Here is a 21,812-nt window from a genome sequence, read left to right on the forward strand (position 1 = left end):
TCCGTGATCATTATGGACCGGAAGTGTGGGGACTAATTGCGGAAGTGACGCGGAAATTTTGAATTTTTTTTAACGCGTCAGGTAATTTTTACGGAAAAATTTCTCTCCGAGAAATCTCCGATAGTCAATCGCCGCAAATCTCGCCAGTAAAAATGACAAATGACAAATTGCCCTAACCGTCAGTAGAAAAATCCCCCCCTCACCCCCAACTGCCGCGTAATATCTCATAAAGAGGCTCTTTATGGAAGGTTTCTGTGGTTTGCCGCGAGATTAAAGGGAAACTTGCGGATACCCGACTGATTACTTTCCGACGTTTCTTCCGTTTGGTTACCAACATCTCTGATATAACGCGCTAACGCGGGTCTTTTCAAAGTGGAAAAGGCCAACGGAAAATCCCCGGGCATTTTGAAAAAGATTAAAAAAAAAACCGAAAGGAAAAATGGAAAATTAAAAGGGAAAAAAAAAACACGATAAAAGGGCCCTTTACTGAATGTTTGAAAAAGACGTTCAGGTCGAAGTGTGTACACGACGTTTTCTCATTAACCTGAATTAGCTTACCTCCTTATTCGCTAGCGTATGTTTTTCCCTGGGGTTTGTGAATCGAGGGACGTGGTAGTGGGCTTTGAAGGTTTAATGGAAAACCCTGATGGTTTTCCCTCAATTAATTTGTCTATTGATTGTTGGTGGCGAGGGTTGAAATGAAACCCCTCAATTTCTGCATAGAATTCAACATGAAACTTCATTATATTTTCGACCCCAAGTGTACGAACGAGGAAGAAAACAAAAGTTGAAAGTTTCATCCAAAGGATCAATTGTTATATTAACAATTGTCTCGGTCTAATAAATATATTCGTCATCCTAAGCAGTCGAAACCAAGCCCTTACACAAAGGGATAAATTGTTTAAAAATTACGCGTCTGTTCCGTAACAATTACGGAATTTTTGGAAAAAATGGGGGACTGTTCCGTAATTTTTAGGGAAGAGACACGTAATTTTTTAGTAATTTTACCCTCCGTGTGTTTACGTAAATTTATCTGGCGCAAATGTTGCAACGAAGTAGATAAATTCGTGAAATATCCGAATTAGGTAATTGTTGGCCGATGTTCCGTGCCGATTCTCACTCGCACCTGGAATTGAGGTTGCGGTCACTACTCGTGTCTGATGGTTTACCATGAAGAACACCTTCATCCACTTGTTTCTCGTAAAAGGAAAGTTTCTCATTTGGTAATGAACAACTAGAGCCACCATTACTCCACAACGACTGCTAATTAAATTCCCTATTCCATCTGGTGTTTGTTGGTATTTTGCTGAACATGAATGTTCAGCAAACTGAACTGTTGTATAATGCAGAAACTTTAATAATTCAAGGTTGATTGATACAAAATTAACCATTCCCCAATTAGCCCCTAACATTATAAATTTTTAATGACAAAGTTCCATTAAAAAATTGGAAAATCAATAAAAAAAAATCCAGTCGCAGAGTTCCATGATTTTCGCGTCAAAAAAAAATTGTAAATAAATTTGTTTGTTGAGGAACAATTTCTAGATATTCCTCATGATCTTAATGACAACTTCAAATGTTAAAACCCCCAAAAAAGTCACGTTTTAGCAAATAAAATATCCAGTGCCGAAAAAATCCCTCAACTCCCCAGATATTTTCAAATAAAATTCGCAATCTCCCCCGACGAAACCTAAATCCGAACGACAAAACCTCTTAAAAATGGTAATGAACACTTTACCCACCACAATATGCCATTTCAACACCTCATAAGGTCACTTTCCCCAACCTCCCAATGCAACCGGAAGTACCGCAAAGTCCCGATGGTTCGAGGTCCGTCTATATTCACATCCGCGTAGTTTTACCACACAATGCCCGATCCTAATCGTACTTTAGAAACCCAGAATTAACTGACGCAAAGCGACGAGATAACCGACACTCAGCAGTTTAAACCACGAGAATTTAAATATAAAAAGTCTCTCGTTGTTTGCACAAGTCCCCTCGCCATTTAAAAATTCTCCCCGAGTAAAAGTAACGGTTGACTTTAATCGTGATCACTGAAACAACGAAGACGAAGACGCCACCGTGTCTACTCTTATTCGACCCATAATTCCAATAATGTTTTAAAAAAATTATTACATACACATATCGTGAGTATAAGTGCCGTGAAATGTGAAAGTCCATAAAGAAACTATTCACGAGGACAAGCTGAGAGTTTCCTCAAGTTTGTCCTGAAAGTCAAAGTGTCGGAATTCAGCGATAAATTGAATTTATAGCATTGGCTGAAGACGTTGCTATTTTTTTTTTTACTCCTCCGCCATTTCTACCCAAAAGGTCACACTGAAAATGAAGAAAGTCATGAGCTGGTGGTGGGTTTCCGTGTGCCCGCCAGCCTTAGAAAACTGTCCTCGACTTTTCTTTTTAATTTTTTTTTTCTTTTTTTGTTCCCTACTGCTGAGTCTGGAGAGATTTATTTGCACATAGTGTAACGTGTATGTCGCTTCCATTAACTGTTGAAAAGTGTGGATGGGAGTAATGAGATTTGCCCGCGATATGACATGTTACAGAGGCTATCTCTCGTGAGACCTCTTAAATGCACACTTTCCGCACAAACTAAATGGTGAAATGGAAGAGAGGTAGACTGTGAGGAGAAAAGAGACTTAAATATATTTTTCCAGTCTCATAGTTGTTCTTTTTATAAGATCTTTGATGGTTGGATTTTTATAAAAATTTTTGAGGATAATTATCAATTTTTTATCCTTCGAATAAATCATTTAAATGAAAATGGAATTGTCGGAGAAAATTATTTGATAAATAAAAGGATTGTTAAACGTTTTTCTTTAATTTTTCAAGAATTCTCAAGAATTTTTAAGAATTATTTGAAGAAATATAGTTGAAGGATAATAATTAATTTTGTACCCTTCAAATTAATTATTAAAATGACAGTTGAATCGTCCAACAAAATTATTTGATAAAAAAAAACGATTATCGAACGTTTTCTCCTAATTTAGTTTCGTTTGGATAATTTTTCGATCGTAGAAATAAATTATTAAGAAAATGTGGTTTTAAAGAATTTTAAGTGGACATAATTCTTGAAAAATCGAAGGGAAATGATAAAATAATAAAATTTCAGTGCCTTGGATTACACGAAAGGGAGTAAAAGGGAGTAAAGCGTCGCTAACGTATAACAAATCGAAGGTAAAATGAATGTGTGTACTTGCAGTATGTATTCACGATTTTGTTTTCGCCAACTTTCTAGTACATGTATGTTCCGGAGGTATTGAAAGGGTGAAAATATGCGGTAGCCAGACGTTGGAAAATATTGCTGGGGATACTGGAGAAATGCCGCAGGGAGTTTTGAAGTAGAAAAAGAACAATATTCCCATGGGAATGTGTATAGAAATTTAACCAGAGGTGAAATTCCGAGAGAGTTCAGGGATTGTTTTTCCAGGCATGATTTCCCTTCAATTTATTCTTATTTGCGGAGAACTTGAAAGCTCGTGGTTGCGTACTTAATTCGTTATAATTAGCTCCAGTGGTAATTCTGCAAAAAAATTTATTTGACTCTTTTCAACTGAATTTTGTTGTTCGAAAATTCTATTGTACCATCGGTTTGAATAATTCAGTTAAATTGCTGTGATATTGCTTTATCGATCCGACTGTACGATGGGTTAATGTGAGAAATTAATTTTTAAATAGAATATTAAATAAGGTGTGACAGCAACTGGGAGAACTGTTCAAAACCTCATTGAATGGGTAAATATTCACTGTTCTACATTTATCACTCGAAAATACCAAATTTAATGCTCATCTCTTGAGTAAAAGATGAAGAAAATAATGGACTGACAGCTGACAGACAATACGACAATGGAGGTACTCAGACCTGACCGAATTCCCCCTTAAAAAAATATTCAGCGACTCTACGAGGAGCGAGAAACCTGAGAAAACTCAAACCTAATAATCTACCAAAATAAAAGAATTTCTTATCATTTTTTCCTAATTATTAATCGCAAAAAATGAAGATTTAATCTCCAGGAAAGTCCACGAATACCAGAAGTTCCAAAATTACATGGAAGACTCCATCAATTTTACTCATTACCCTTTTGGTAATTTTTATTAACCTTTTCAATCCCCATAATCATCACAAAATTCCGGAAAATGTCGAGACGACGACCTATTCAATAATTTTATAAAACAATAGAATATTTATCGTCAGAAATTCCTCTGAGTGAAGCGATGAGCTCCTAAAATTTTCACAGACCAAAAGATTATCCTCGAAAATCCAGTTCCCAAAATACCATAATCATGATGTCATCTAGACCAACCTCAAAGCCTTCAATCTTCAGCATCGTTACCCAATCATAGATCATGCATGCACAATCACTGCATAACTGTTGCCCCATCGTCAACTTCAATTTGACATATACATATCGCTTTATATCTATCAGTGATTCTCCTTGTCTCGTGTCCATGTGCCAGCCAATCCCCATGCACATACGAGCATTGGTAAATGTATGCTTACGCCTGACCGAAGCTGGGGATATTCTACATCGCACAACAGGCCAAGTCCCGTAGCACACCACCGAGGGAATACTTTATCGTGCATGAATAATGGATCCTAGGGTACGATATCCGTGGTGCTGGCGTTTAGTTGAGCCCACGAATAAATGTTATTGAGACCACGTTGGCCTGTGGCCTTACCAACGATTTTACGACTCCAATCGTCGTGGGATCCATTGTTATGGACACTTTGGTTGAAGAGGTGAACGTCATGGTGAGTTGATAGGTCTATTTTCATGAAAAATTCGAGGTGCGGAGCTGAGACTAGGAGAGTACGAGAAAATGTCAATGGAAGGTTGAATTTTTTTAACTAAAAAAAATTGCGAGAGGAATATGTGCAATCAAAAGAGAGAACTCGAAGCTTCGAAAAAAGGAAAGTCGAGAAGCAGATTATTGAGGCCAGAGGAACGTGAAATGATTTATAATGTTTTTCTGTTTTTTTTAATGTATAAAAGTTTGGAAACTGAAATTAAATATTTCCAAGGAATAACTGCAAATGACGATTGATTGAATTAATTGAATTAATGTCTGAATAACTAAAAAAAAATTACGAAGTTAAATTGAATGAACTGTTTCCTTTGAAAAACATTTGAGTTTGAAAATAAGTATAATGATTATTCCAACAGGAATATTTCAGTCATAAACAATTAAATCTTCCAAATAAAATTCCTTTGGACTCAAATAAATATCTCTGACCCACCAATTTGTTAAATAAAAATTAACTCCGACGAGGAGATTGTTCCTCACATTAGCCCCCACATCCATCCTCAATTCTACTTCTAATTACTGAGTATCGATTGCAAAGATAGTTGGCGAATACCCCAACACGAGATACCCTAACACAGCTACTCTGATGCACCACTCCGAAGACGCCTCGTATTCGCTAATTAGATTTTCCACCTCTACTCCTTGAAACTCTTCTGAAAGTCAGCAGTGTGCTCCGGGTTTATACTCTCTCGTTCATTTGGACCCAACTTGACACAAGACGCTGGGCTCCGTTTAATCTTCACGGTTGTTGAATTCAAAAAAAAAAATGCACAAAAAAATTATTCTGAAGTAACATTTTTCATCTTGATGGGAAATAAAACGGCAAATGCATTCTCACAAGTTTTCTTGAATCTCACTCCATTTCGAATGATTCTTTTACGTGAAGAACTATTTTATGGAACATTTTCCATTGCAGACCGAGGAACTACCGGGAGATGAGGATTTTTTGCAAAGAAAAGTTTGACGAATTAAATGGAGTGAGAAAACGAATTATTCTGTCACGAATACATGACATCCTATGTCTTTTCGTCCGGAAAATTACAAATTCCCACTCAACTCAATTAACGAATTATTTCAAAAATATTGCCCGAAAATATTTAAATATTTTTCACTCAGAAAAATATTTTATCTCAAAAATTACCCCCTCAAGTCCAATTTTTCCACCAAAACGTTCGAAAAAAAGTGATTAATTGCCATTTCGACCACCTTTCGCCCTCTAGAGGTTTAATTAGCTCCAAAATTTCTTTCCATGCAGACGACCCACATAAAAATGACAAAATTGCGAATTCGAATTGAAAAATTTCATTAAAAATTGCACCGCAGCCACCACTTTTCATTCAATATTTCTGTTTTCGAAATAACCGTCATTTCCACAAGCGTCAAACCATATCAAACGCACAGCGGTATCTGGAGGACACCTCCGTGAATGGCACAGTGAGCCCCAATTACTCTGATTCCCTGTGTAACACCATCATACCGTCACCAGTACAAAGCTGGAGAATGTCCTTGGAAATGCACCGAGGCATTTCCCATCCTCTCAGCGTTTCTCCGTTGTACTTTCCCCACTTCTCACGCTTCCCTGAGCATTCAGAATTGGGAAGTCCCACCGAAACTTTGGTATCCGAATGGTTGTTCAAGGAGGGGTAGATAACTTCCTATGGATCACGAACCGCTTACTCCTCGAATTGACTTTATGATCCCCTAATTTTCTTAGAAATTACTGAGTACGTTGTACGAGTCCAGTACTTCTAACTTTGTTTGACGTTGAAACATACAATTCTACTTATCCGAGAAATTATCGATCCGTAATTACCGATTCACTACATCATAAAAATTAAAATCACCCAGTCAACAGAAAAAAAATCTATTTCTCCCTCTCAACCGGCCAATTTAATAATTAAATAATGATTTCATACGTAATAAATTCATTCATTGATATGGATTATCCACCCAGTCAATAACATCAATTAAAACTCCCTCACTAATAACAATTTTTCATATTAATTACTGCGCCTCGAGCAATTATTTCCCCTAAATTTTATCACTGATTACTCCATCAAATATTATTATTCAATTAATCCATAATACACCAACAAATAATCCCCAATTCATGATTCCAATATCAACATAATATATCGATTTTCCCAAGTTCTACATCCAAAATCCTCCCCCTCCCACCAATCCCACCAAAATAATATCATTTCGTTACCCACAATCTCCCCAAAATTCCCATAATCGTGATCTTGATTTTATCCCCGCGGATTCCTCATACCGATACATTCCCATATACATACGTATTTACCCAACCAACGAAGAAGACGAGAAGCACGAGAATTTCTCGCACTTTGGGTGTTGCTACGTGACTCAACGCGATAGACACTACAGCCGTGAACGCACGCGTGTCTCGAATGAAATTTACCAGTGTTGTATAGTCTCCCTCCCCCCCCCCTCCCCCGCCCATTCCTATGCACTCCTCACCCCCCTCCCCCCACATTCTTATTTATTTTTTTATGTTTGCACCAACGAAAAACTTTTCATTCGCGTCGCGATGCCGATCGTCCGTGACTGGACAGCCAGCTGAATCGTTGGTACATGAAAAGAAAGAGAAGAAGCGCCAAAAAAAAAGCTGCAATGTTGGAACACTGTTGAAAGGACAGGGGTAGAGGGTGAGAGAGAGAGAGAGTAGAGGGGGATGAGCTAGAAGGGGTTGAGGAAAAAAAAATTGTCGTAGCGCACGAAAGTAAGGGAATTTCATTCGATTCTAGCAGGCACCTCTCCTCGAATTCAACCCTCCACACCTCCCATCCTCACCCCCTTCAATCCCCCCCTACCCCAAACGAACGATCGAACTCACGTGACCGGTTTTCACAAGCAACTGAGGACTTGCTCGTCTCTGTCTCATTCGTCTTTCAATTTCTTTTTGATTTTTATTTTTTATTATGTTTTTATTTTTCTTGTTCAGCAGAGTCCATACAAACAGCTGGGGAAAAATTTATGAAACCACTAGGAGTAACGAATTTAGTTTGTGAAAATAGGATTATTGGTGGGGTTGAGTGGATGAGCCCAATGGCTTGGAGGGTGTTCATCTAGAGCTGGTGAATGTCGATCGATATTTATTAGGAGAAAGTGGTTATTAAAGGGTAAAAATGCTGAGGCAGCATTTAATATTCTTGTGTAATGTGGAATACAATCGGATGAATGAATTATTTTAATTAACCTGACGGATATGGGCCAATGATTTTGAAAAAATCTGGTTCAATTCGCCAGACCTGGGGGAACTTATTTAAAATAAAAACTGAGAAGATGGAGAATTTATTCTCCACGTGAAGAACGTGAAATGTCGATTTGTATGGAATTCTCTGTACGTCATCCATGAATGATGAGGCTCATCAGCATTCTTCCTCGAATGTCGGACGACAAAACATTTAAAATTTTATTTGGATACGAGTGTAGATGTCATTGACTTACCCTGTGCTGATGTGGAGAATTGTACATTGGAATATGTTGATTTTCGTTCATTGCATTCAGGACCCAGGATCTTCCTGTTGTCAGGGCTCGGCAAAATCACCCTTTCTGGGTAACATTGATGCCAATTCGTATTGAAGACTCTGGGGTATTTCAAGGAGAAAGGCGTGATAGTCGTGACGTAGACGACGCTTTATAACACGTAAAGAGATATCACGGAGAGTGTAGATTGGTAGAGTGATATTCACTGAGGTCCGTTCGATCATTTGTGGAAGTTCATCACGGGGCATGTCAATATATCGAGCGAACCAGGGCTGAGGTAGAAATACGTCCTTCCCATCCACCACAAATCTGGAATGAATAATTTGATATTTTGGGGTTTAATTAAAATTGCTAAAAATTACGGAATTATAATTCCAGAGGAAGTGAATCGATGACGTGAGTTAATTTATTAATTTGCCAGCTCTTACACTACAATTTTTCCTATCATCTCATTATTTTAATGAACTCAATGATAGCAAAGGAGGAGAGAATCTCACGAAAAGGATTTTGGGAACTTACCTCTCGCTTAATTCACTTCATGTAAATTACAATTTAAAAATTAAATGTGTCTCACCTGTCTCTCGTCTCTTTCTCCACAAAAATCCAAGGATGAGTGGCAAAAGTATTGATATCCAATCGATTCCCGGGACTCAATGTACCATAACAAACAGCAAACCCTTCATAATCAATCCATAGTATCTCAACATCGTAAGTAGTGGTATTAATGAACCTCACGAATGAACTGTGACGATTGTTGATGGATCTCAAAATCGAAGGTGGCTCATTTGTACCCATTTTATTATCATCCCTCAGCCGTACGGAATCCAACAATTGACGAATTACCCTGATTAACTCCACGATACCACCGATAAATTGCCCCACCCTTTGCTGAAACTCCCAGTACCTGAAACAAAAAAAAATCCATTAAAAAACCAAATTCTAATTTTAAAACTTCGAAGGATTATCCAGACCAGTCCTGACTTTCAAAAAATATTGAAAAATAAAATATGAAATATTAAATCCCGTCCTGTCTCATCCCTTTAAAAATCCTGAAGGGAATCCCTCCCTCAGGACGACAATCACAGCTGGAAAAAAAAATTTACACCGACAGTAATGCACAGTGTTGAATTACAAAAATAAAATCCTTTTACCCCGCTGTGAACGAATGGACGAATGGCACTGTATACCCGGAGACGATTGCAATAATCGGGCAACAGCGGTTTCACCGTTGCGTTTTCCGGTGTTAAAAAAAAAAAAGTAAAATAAAAATTCGGTAACCCGTTGTATTCGCCACCGCTGGGGCTTTCATTACTAAAATTACACTTGGATATAATAGACGCAGAGGAGCGGAATTCGGTGGAGAGAAGGCGAGTTTCACGAGTGTTAAAGCTGTGGCTGGAAAACGTGGGGGATAAATAGGGGACGATAAGGTATATTCCATCATTTTGGAGTACAACAACTGGGGGGAAAACAAAAGCCGGATGAATATTCGCGATATGTACCTACGAGGTGGCTTTCATTTGTATTTTCCCTTTTCAAACGAAACCACAGCGAACGGAATTCCAAACATTTTTCATCAGCGAACATAATTTTCCAACATTTGATAGAAATTGTTGACATTTTTTTTCGCTAATTAAATAGTCAATCAGTCGCTGAACCTCAAAAATTCCTTTTCCCAACATCCCGAGGTCATCAATTCTCAATTAAAATACTAAATTGTTAATAATGTGCTTTCTAATAGACCAACGAACAAAATCAAATTCTGAACTCATTAAAAAATGATTAACGCCCTCCCATTGATTATTACGTAAATTGCAGAAAATCAATTGCACATGATAATTTTAAATTCAATATTCCATCTGTATACACCACAAGAATGAAGAGAAAACTGGTGATTTCGTCATGATTTTCCCTCACCAAACAATTATGAAGATTCCATCCATCCATCACTCAGAATTACCCAGACGTATTATCGTTTAGAAAGTTGAATCAACGATTGTATCTAATCTTCCCTTTAATCCATCCTCTTTATTCCACGTACCAAAGAAGGACGAGCAATCGATGTCGTTCCTCTTCCACTGCGTGACACTGAATTCCTACAGCCAGAGGGAGAAAAGGACATGCGACATCACCAGGAATAGAACGTCAGACCCTCGTAATTCGTGCCGTAATCATTAGTTTACCAGTTACTCCTTTTTTTGTTCATTCGTATCCCCTCGAAGGACCAAATTACCGACAAAGGAAATACATAACACTTTGTCTTGTCTCACTAGAGTCTCCACTAGAGTCTTTCCCCAATTTGACGACAGAGATTCATTATTTCACCGTAAAATCATCGATTAAAAAATTATTAATTAGATTTGCATTAAAAGAGTTGACAAATAAAATAATCACGAGAAATTAACTTGAAGAAGAGACGAATCAGTTGAATAATTTATCAATATCTAATTAAATGTGATAATTTAAAGGACAATAGACACTCACTCGTAACCCTTTTCCCTAATTAACATTCAATAAAATATAATGATCATCAGAAAGCAATTAAAAATAATCGAATACGAGACATCGAATCTCGATTATTCCCTCCGATTATTCGATTTCTCCTTCAACTTATGATTCGCCCATTTTCCAACGAAAAAGACTAACGAGACATCGAAAATGAGGGGTTAACAGACCCGATAAAAGAAAAGGAGACACCCGGGTATTCGCCACGTTGATACCACCCCTGGTAGAGCTATGCAAGACATCAGTAATTACTGTTGTTGAATCCACCCGCCATTTTGAGCACTTCACACCGGTAGAACAACACAAGTGGGGCTAATGGATACCGCGGCCACTGGGGTTGCATAAACATCCCCGGAACAGCTGTTCCTTAATAAAAAACAACGAACTATAAAAAGATGGAGATGAGGATAAGAAACGAGGAAAAAGAGAATCACGACTCTTCAAGTTCCCAAGATACTTCTGAAAAAAATGTGGTGAAAATTTTAACGAAACCAAGGGGTACTCCACCCCATTACCCCCAAGATATGACCAAAGAATTTTTCTTTCCATCTAAACAACCCCATCAAATCAGCAAAAAAGCTCAACCAAAACTTCTCCAGAACAAAACTTTCTAAATTAACCAAAACGATTGATCCTAATTACCTTCCCCTCTTCTGATCGTCATCTTTCAATGATCAGACCACGAGAACGAAGAACAGTAGCTTAAAACAACCCTCGTAAACCCCGGAATCTCCCCAAACCATCCACCCCACCCCCAACAATCAACGATAACTATGAAAATGGAAATAACCAAACAGCTGTAAAGAGAAATCTCCCCCAGATTATAAAAAGGATTCATGTACTTAGACCCTGAATGTTGAAGCGAATGAATAGTTCTCCCTTTAGCCTCCGGCAATCAGCATATACCCATAAACATAGATATTACACAGATACAGTGATGGTATTCGTGCTGGGCCATTGAGAGTTGGAAAACGAGGGTGTCCGAGCACATTCAAAAAGGTGATTGCACCCTAGTACTGGCTAAATGTCCTATGGAATCGTCCAGCCAATAAGAAAATCCACCAGCTGCCTCAGCACGAACAACCCCTATTTGCATGCCATTACCTGGGCTTAAATATTTCTTTTTTTTCCTCCCCCATTTCTTCACCCTCCCCCTCACACTCATGTCATTCCACTTTCCCATCACACTGTACCATCACTCGTTCCAATGTACCAACGACGAAGGGTGAACATCATGAAGATAGTGATGAAATACACCTCAACTGCTGTATTCACTGAACTCAGCCTGAGGCTGATGAACATTGGAGGGAGATATTGATGGTGGGGGGTCGATTAATCCCCTAATTAGAACGCCTCTAGTGTCTTCGATGGATGTTTATTAACGACAATGTACACCTATTGTCCCCTCGAGCCAAGTTAATGATACCACGACTGAACATCAACATTATGGTATGTTTATTATGACAATAGTGTAAGTTTGGTGAGTTTGGTTCATCGGGTATGGATAGAATTCACTGTCCAGTTTGGTATTGTCCTGTTGAATTACGATTTCGAGACCCCAGATGGTGGAAATGTTCGTGGTACAGAGAGATATCTCGTTGGTGATAAATTTTAGGGAATGAATATTCAGGAAGAACATCTCGCCACTTGCTTTACGTGTTCCAGTGGTAGCTGAAGCAATTGTTCGGCATTTCTTGGTGAGAGTTATGGTAGAATATCCGAGGAATAGATATCCCCTTTCATCTCATGTTTTTATGGATCGAAATATCGTTCTGCATTTTAAATCGATCAATATCATTTAAAACAATGGAATTTCTGTCTCTGGAGATACAACATCTGTCGTGATGTATCAGTTGTTGGGAATATATTCCAAGGTCTGTTTCAATCTTCATAATATTTTCTCCATCACCATTGTCATCTGGGGCTCCTCATTGATGACTGTCCATGTCTACATCTTCCCGGATGTACGTCGACATCCTTTCGTGCTATAACTTCCCAAAAGGACGACTGGAACACTCTCGTCAAAGCTCTTCCAGCCCATCCAGCCGTCAATATTGTCAAACGTTCCATCTGATATGGCTCCAGGTGGTCTCAAGTACTTCGAATACCTCCGGTTATCTCAAAATGTCACCGGCAAATTACATCGATACGATTAAAGCTTACGTCAGGCGACTAAAGCGATGTTGGATCAAGGATTCACAGGAGTTTCACTGAATAACTGGACTTTATTCACAGTTCACTGAGTTCTCCTTTGAACACCATCAAAGATCAAAACTTAAACTCAAAGTCCAAAGTATATCTCAATAACTTGAGAATGGATTCCATCATCAAAACACTCAACACTGGGTTACATTCATCAGCAGGAAAGACATTCAGACCCTAAAATGCTGTCTTTTGATTCCCAAAAATAAAATGAAAAGATGATTTAGGAAAGTTGGCAACAAAAACTTGTGTCTGGCATTACTAGAAACATAATCTTTAATGAACTGATAGGAAACTTGTGAACTCCTTGATTCAGTTCAGTTAAAGAAACGCCAGTTGAATTTTACATTACCAACTTCTCTTAAACTCACTAATTGGCTTCCTTCAACTTTGATGCAGCTTTTAAACAGTAAAACGTACCAACGGGTTTGACAGTAGTTTCAAATAGATTACCCTTTGTCAAGAGAGAACACGAGATTATATCGACTTTCAAACGATATATCTAGTTAATGTATGTTCAAACATAAGGACCTGAATGAGTTCATTGTCATATTGACATGCAGAACACACCACATGTGTGCAAAACCCTCGAGTATGAAAAAGATATTTCATAATTTTCAAAATTTGAGAGTTGACAATATAAAAAAAAGTCTGTGTACTCAGCTCTCAACGATTTATTAACGGTCAAACGTCCACATTTTTATGCAAATCGACGAATCTTTGCAATTAAAAAATTATGAACGTGACGTTAATTATGATATTTATTTGGATTAAAATTTTTACTTAATATCGCAGGTGATAGTACACCTTAACGATTCAAATTCGACTTTGGGAATATTTACCATGAACTCATGTGCCCATGTATCCTCGAGTATATACCACATATGTGAAAAAGCTCCAACATGTGAACCATAATTTATGATCTGCTGTATCTGTATTTATAATTCGTAGATATTTATCTTGTGCACGTGAGTGAAAGCAGGAACCTTCTGTGTATTCAGTAACTCGTGTCAATTTGAACATTACGAATGCATTTTCGAGTTCTAAACTTAGAAATGTGTTTTGCCATTCTGACGTAATCAATACTACGAGCGACCTCAACTTCGTGCAAAAACCCTATTATTTATATAATAGAATAAAATATTTTAAAAAGCCCCATAGAAAAATTGCCCAACCCAATTAGCATCAAAAAAAATATATATGTATAATATATTACATATATATTTTTCCCTCTAAAAATGACATTCAACCAATTCATCAAAAAGTTCAACATATTTTTTTAAACATTTTCCTCGTAGCAGCTCCTGAGCGTCGTGCGTGTCAACACTAAAATCAGTCGTCTAAACATCGAGCTAAGACATCCCCCAAATTCACCCCTACGACATCATCCCCATTGCACCCTTTACCCGCCATAAAGTATACATTCTGTCAGTCAGACTCAAGTCGTTCACCCGGCAAAGACCCCGCTCAGACATTCGCAGGTTATGAAAGAGAAAGGGTACCGTCACTGAGACCTTAACCAAGAGGCAAAGAGTTCAACTCCACCCCCATCCACCCCCATCCCAGGAGAGTTGGATACGGGAAGACAAAAGGAGTGTACACGCACAGAGAAATCAAAGGGACATAAGACCGTTGTACCGGATGTTGGACGACTGCGGATGCAGGAAGAACTGAGGTAGAAGTTGATGGTATGAGAGAACCGAAGTTAATCTACGACAAAAGCCGAGCTACGACGTGGATCTACTTCAACTACATACAGCTCACAGCTACTGGCTTGGCCAGGTTTGTTATACCCCACCTTAAACCGCCCTATTTCTGATTCCCTACGGGCAAACCCTCTGTCTTGGACTTTATACCAATCGTATTTTCATTGACTTGTACCACTCACTTACGTGAAATATCGATTGAAAAAGGGGGTCGATTGTTGGGAAAGTTATCTAACTCATCCCTTGAGGGTTTTGGGTCCACTCATCGATCGGTCCCCACCTATAATAATTGATATCATCAATTGTGGCTCTCAATAATTATTTAACCTCAATATATCCAACGTACATTCAACAATAAGTGAAGAAATTTTTTTTCTAAATTCAATTGTTCATTCCTCAGAAATTCCCGATGCATGAACAACTAATTATATTTATTTATTGCTAAATAATGTAGAATACTGTCAGATAAAATAATTTATTACCCCCGAGTTGACTAAAAAATCATTGAAATCGTAACGAAGAAAACTTTTTAATTGAGAGAAAAATAATTTTTTTATTGAAATAATATGACGGTTTTCATTTCATAAATCTTTCTAAAAACATATTTAATTTCTATGAAAATACAAAACCATAATAAGTCACCGTAATATACCGGATAAGAGTCCTCGCGTGTTCTATTTTTCTCTCACTTAATGAACATCTCGAGTTTTTCATTAAACCCCGTAATATATTTCATTCTCATTTCAAACTCATAAGAGACTATTTCGCAAAGAGTTAAACAAATGCTAAAGTCAATGTATTTTTAATTATATTTTCATTTAGCACTTCGTTCAATCCCCATCCATTCCCCCAATCCCATCAGGCAGTTGAACTAAATATGAAGAGTTCCATACACTTGGACCCTGGTATTTTCACCAACTATACATTAATTAATTTCTTCAATTAAATCCAAACGAGGGATCGTTGAATATTACGAGGTGTAGAAATGTAGTCGCATAGTAAACGCGCAATCTCCGGGTTACTTACAATGTATACAACCCAGGGCGAACGTCACCACTATAACAACGTCGTTGACGGAGCGCAACCGTCCCCAGTGGCACGTGCTCCACTACCTCTTGTGGCCTCCTCGCTCCACGGATTCTCATCCACACCGTCATCCCAGACACCACTGAGACTCATGAGAATTCCAGTCTCTCATTCTCTCTCTCTCTCTCTAACTCAAAGTCACATTTACACATTTGCAACGAGAGAATTTCGCCGTCTCACTTGTGTCCAGAGAATATCATTACCATAGGTGAGCATTTAATCCACATGAAGATGTTAATTAAACCATTATCGTCCTGACGGGACGTTCAAAACTGTTCTGGGAGTATTTTAGATATTTTTGAATTGAAAATTTTGCTCGAGTTATAATTTTAATTAATTGTTTGCGCAATTAAAATTTTTTTAGATAAATAAGGAGTGATGAGAGGGGGAGAGAAAAGTCGATGGAAAATTCTAGCTCTCGACAGCAGAAACGAGTTTCCAACAATTAAATTGATTTTTAAATTGAAATAAAACTGAAAATTCTGGATCAGCACAAAAATTTAACTCCAAGTTCATGAATTTTTGGAATAAAACAGAAGGAAAATTCTAAAAAATTAGCAGTTTGTGGATTTTATGAGAAGTTGGCTGGAACATTCGACTAAAAATTTGTCCAAAAATATTGGAAACATATTAAATAATAAAAAGGCAATTCGGATGTAACTTGAACCCAACGAATCATCCAATCGATTGGACAAATTTAATCCCTAAGAAATGCATCGAATTCAATCAGTTTTAAAATTCCCAATAATTTTCCAATTCTCCCAATTTATGGCACAGCACTTGATTAATCCCGCTAATTGCAACCTCAGCGGAAACACTTCATTCATAAAATATAACGAATCGAATATCCAGTGAGGATCCCACCGAAGCCTTCGCTTTTCCTGCTGACGCTTGCGTCATTGGCGTTGCAGTAACGATAATGGCAAACGGTTGGATAACGCAAAAGCAGTGAACATAGTAACATTGGCTCACAGAAACTGTACACATCTCTGTGGCTAACCATACAACCCCCAAAACCGTAACTCAATTAATCCCGATTGATCCGACCATCCACTGACCAATTTCACGTAATGATGTGCTATTGCTAAAAGAACCTAATAATATAATTTGAAAAGTTCGAGGCTCTACGAAAGTAAAATTAGAAAAATTAATTTATTGTGGCCCACACCATAAAAAAATTCTTTTTCTGAATTCAATAAATTCTGTCAACACCAGAAATACGAAAAAAATTTTTGGATAAAATCTGGGAGGAAATAACAATTAACGACCTAAAAGGCTAATTTTTCTTATAAAACTGACCTTCGTCCCTCGTTTCACCCCCTGGAGGTCTAATTATCATCAAAAATTTCTCTCCATGTGCCTCATAAAATAGTCTCAAGGATATTATAAGGACAACTATTGTCCTAAGCGTGATAATCCCTTAATAAAAAAAAAACAATAGTCAATTTTTTGTTGAACGAACTGAGATGTCCTGAATATGCACGTGCAGTTCAGAGGTGCTTTTGAAGCCCCCATATCGATGACATAACACGTGGAAAATATTACGGTAGTTTCAGAATATTACGTTCGGGTGAAACTCCGGGGTAACACGAGCTGTCGATACCAGTTACCCGGTTTATTCCTTTCAACCGTCGTGATGACAAGAAACGTAACCAACGAGCTAATAACAAAGCCAGCCCCATATAACGAAGCCCCGTTGACATTTTGTGAAAGAAGTCCTTGGTGGTGTTAAAATACCTGATGGGGAGCTTTCGATTGACAAGATTTATTTTTATTTTTTTTTTTCAATTAATACCAAGGGATACTGAGAATAAACGACAATGGGGGACTTAATGTGATGTATTGAGAGGAATTTATATTTGATGAAGTGAAGCAGATTTACCCCAGGGAAATTAACGAAATTGGCAAAAGGAAATCGATTATTTTGGTAAACATTAAGTTTATAGCAGTTAAAAATTCAATCTCTTGATAAATATCATAGAAATAATATAATATGTCTATTTCTATGTTTAGCTAATTATATGTAATGAGACATGTCCTAAAAGGGCCCAAAGGGGCCAGAGAAAATGGAAACAAAATGTAAAAACTCGAGAGAACATACGTATGAGCAATAAAATAAAAAATATAATATATATCTAATCTATTATAACCACAATAAATATGATATATATTTAATTTGTTATAATTATGTAAATAATCCTGTAAATGATAAATTTAATACCGTAATGGAACCGATACATCGGCTCGACGAATAAACAGAGAATAAATAAAAAAACTTCCTCTCGTATATTTTTCCATGAAAAATATTGAATCGCATATGAATACCGGAAATGTTTTTTTGAAATTGCCACCGAGTCCTCCAGCCGTCTGCTATACATTCCCCTCCCCCACCACATTGACATGGAAATTTCAAATAAAAAAAAGCAAATAAAAATCCAGAAATACCATTCTTACAATTGGAAAAATGCAGGAAGCACAGGAGTATTGTTCCTGTCTATTCAACATGGCATCCAATTTAGCAAATGGCCAACAAACATTCTGTCTCGAGTACTGTGTTGTTTGGTAAACGCATGAAAATTGATGAATAGCAGTGGCAGTATTACAAGTGCAAATATGAAACAGAATGGAAACGAAAAGGATACATTATCCCACTGGGCTGATATAGACTCCCAAAAATTTTCACTTTATAAATTGACTTGACGCCTGATTCATTGGCAATTCGCGAATGGAAGATTAACGAGAATATTTTTCACTCATGATAACCGATTCAGTGTTTCATACTAACACTCGACTACTGCGATTAAAGAGATGTGACAGATGGAGAGCACATGAGGAATTTAAATTCTGAATTTATTGTATCAAAAAAATTTTAATTTTCACAGAAAAATTTTTTTAATAAATTACTAAATTAAGGAAATTGGCAAAAAAATTAATGACCATCGCCTCAATATTTTTTATTCAATTTAATTTCCCCAGATTTCCAAATTCATTTAATACATCGACCTATCGATATCATCCCTCCAATAAAAATCACTATTCTCCACATCCTATTCCCTCAACCCCCATTAATGACTTCCCCTCACCCCCACAATACCCTTACCATTAAAGTCAGCAGGTTTTGTTCGCGTTTTCGTTAATCATCGATATTATCACAAAAGAGAGGAGCCACTAGGATTATAAAAACAGAACAGGAGAAAACTCATTGAGCACGGGGTAGATATAAATTCCACTGGGGCAATCGCCAGTCGAAATCGCAATTAATTTAATATTCACCGTGGGGTATTCCCGTGATAGGAGAGGAGGGGAAAATTTGATTTATAGAAGTGACTGAGTGTGTAAACGCATTCGTCTGGCAGAAATTATTTCCCGTGTTGCTGTTGCCGTTGGCTGATGACAATCGAGAGGAAAATTGATGTATTTATTTGAGTACATGGTTGGGGGAGGGGGTGGAGTGAGGAGGTGAGGTGAAGGGGGTGGAAACGGAAATAATCATGAGGGTTTTTCAGTTACTGCATGAGTGATACAATTGATTCGAAAATTGTTCGTTCATTCTGTTTTATTTGTCAATGATATTAATCATTATTTTGTCCCCGTTATCACAAAATCTCTGATACCATTCGTGTACATTAATTTCATCATCAGCGGTAGTTGTAAAGTAATTAAATACGTTCTTTGATCTTCAATTTTACCAAAACTTTGTATTCCCAGGAGAATATGAAGGTAATCTGATAAAACAAGAGAAGTGAATGGAGGGGATGATAATCTGAGGGTGAATTTACTTTCTTTAAGTGAATGTTATAGACGTAAATTATTAAAAAAAATTTAATTAGAATAAATTAAATGCTGATTATGATGGATAAATTGAATTCTTCAGGTGATATTTTATGAATCAATTACGTCATAAATATTCACTATTAAATGGGAAATTAATCACCCAATTGAATTTCAATGGATTTCTGGGTATCATCAACTCGAATAGAGACTTTTCACTTTAGAAAACTAATAAATTAAATCAATGAATCAAAATAATTTAAAGAAATTCAAATGAATTCATTCTAAATGAACGACTGCCTCCACATCTCATCGCGATACCCTTTGAAAGGGTTTTTTTCCACTTAAAAGTCTGTACACTCGGCACGAATTCACCTGAAAAAACCTATTCACTTCGATCAACCATTCATAACACATACCATCAGCCCCAAACAATTCATCATTGATCGTTGCTCGTTAACCTGTGAATGGGACGAAAACATTTGTTTTTCCGTTCGATACCCTCGAAGGGTGAAACAAAGAAATCAATGATGTTGGATAAAAAAAAATAAATAAAAATAAAATAACAATAAAATAACATGACAACAGTGGTGAGCGGTGAGTCGTGCGAATCGAAGTTCGGAAAAAAAGTGCAAACGAGCCGAAAAAAAAAAATAATTTCATGGCAATTGAGAACAGAAAAAAACATATGCTTTATTTATGCACACCACCGGCAAATGTTCGGTCTTTGTTAGTAAAACTGCTGACAATTGTTTTTCCCGTGAATCAATGAAACGGAAAAACAAATTGGAAAATGATGGGCAGCAAATGCTGACGAAAAAACAACTGATATCACGAGAATAAAAAATTTGGATTCAAAAAAATTTCCGAATAATCTATTGAAGGGGTAATCGATATATTTATTGAACCCATGAAAAATATAATTCCAATATTTCGGAGACAGATATTAAATATTTTTTTGAAAATCTTTGGGGATTTTTTTTGGTTGAAATCACGTTAATTTTTTAATTTAAATTTCTGCCTAAATTCAACAAATAAAATCCTGAATTTTCCTTTCTCCACATCATGTACCCCTATTTTATCTCATTTGTTGGGAGCATTAATCCGTATTCGAGAAACCATCCGGCTAGTTACGAGTTGCCTCTATAGCATAACGATTCAACGTTGAGCGCATAAAACGGCAATAAAATGCAAATAAGATAGTGAGATAGGGGTAGAAGGGGAGTAACGGTGGATAATACGAAAAGAGAGTATATTCGAGTGGTATAGCTTGAACTAAAATGGTCCAAGCAGCTGTAATGATGAGACTTTACGATACCTCCCGTTGTACGTCATCTCCAGTTGCAAAATATTCACCAGCAAGACATTTTCCCATCCGCAATAATTCGAAAGTATGAAATTTACGAGAATTAATGAATCAATCTTATTCCCTCTTCCTCATACCATACATTAACATTTATGGAATTTTTCATCATCTCCAGTTGCCCCATTTTCTCCCCCCCCCTCCCCCTTATTTTAAAACCTTGTAAACCCATAACGATAACAAATGGCAATAGTATGAGATACAGAAAGCAGTTGAATATAATGATATGGGAAGAAAGCGAAGAAACTGAAATGGAAAGACATCGGATGCATTAGAGCAAGTGTACAGAGAGAATACAATGCAATTTGCCAATAGTCATTCTCCACTTCAATTCCGTAAATGCTAACGATATTCCTCAGTGACTAAAATCTATTGAAATTGGTTCGTGCTCGATTGATACAGAAGAGACATTAATGTTCAATTATCAACTGAAAGAAGATTTTGATTGTATCATCGAATGAGCGAGTTATGTATTTGAAAATAAACTATTTCCTTCCCAGTGAGATAAACAATTATTTTTTCTAAACATCCATCTACTTCACACGCAAAGATATGTTAAAAGAAAATTCAAATGAAAAATTTATCCATTTTTTAGGGGAAAATTTTGGTGGAAAAATTAGACTTTGGAGATTAATTTTTGGGATAAAAATAATCTTTCTCTCTCGTTTCCCCCCTGGGAATCTAATTTATAATTAAAATTATCTTTACTATTCTTGAGGGACACTCCTCCAATAATTAAGACTCTTAAAAAATTCATCAAAATTCTTTTCTTAAATAAAATCATAAATTTCGAAAAATTGAAAAATCAAATTTAATTCAATCGATAACAACATTCTTCCACCCCCCCC

At 36.9% G+C, this 21,812-nt stretch overlaps 1 protein-coding gene across 1 annotated transcript in view; it reads right to left on the reverse strand.

Moving 5' to 3' along the window:
• The window catches only part of LOC135168118 (von Hippel-Lindau tumor suppressor homolog), a 37,339-nt gene that overhangs the window by 8,370 nt on the left and 7,157 nt on the right, over positions 1-21,812 (reverse strand). The window contains exons 3-4 of the mRNA XM_064132031.1: positions 8,906-9,235; positions 8,293-8,640 (exon numbers count right to left, since the gene is read on the reverse strand). Coding sequence (XP_063988101.1) covers positions 8,373-8,640; positions 8,906-9,126 — 489 coding nt within the window. The 5' untranslated portion in view covers positions 9,127-9,235 and the 3' untranslated portion in view covers positions 8,293-8,372. The remainder of the gene's footprint in view (positions 1-8,292; positions 8,641-8,905; positions 9,236-21,812) is intronic.

This window comes from Diachasmimorpha longicaudata, chromosome 12, assembly GCF_034640455.1.
Source record: "Diachasmimorpha longicaudata isolate KC_UGA_2023 chromosome 12, iyDiaLong2, whole genome shotgun sequence".
In the NCBI taxonomy this organism is placed as follows: Eukaryota; Metazoa; Arthropoda; class Insecta; order Hymenoptera; family Braconidae; genus Diachasmimorpha; species Diachasmimorpha longicaudata.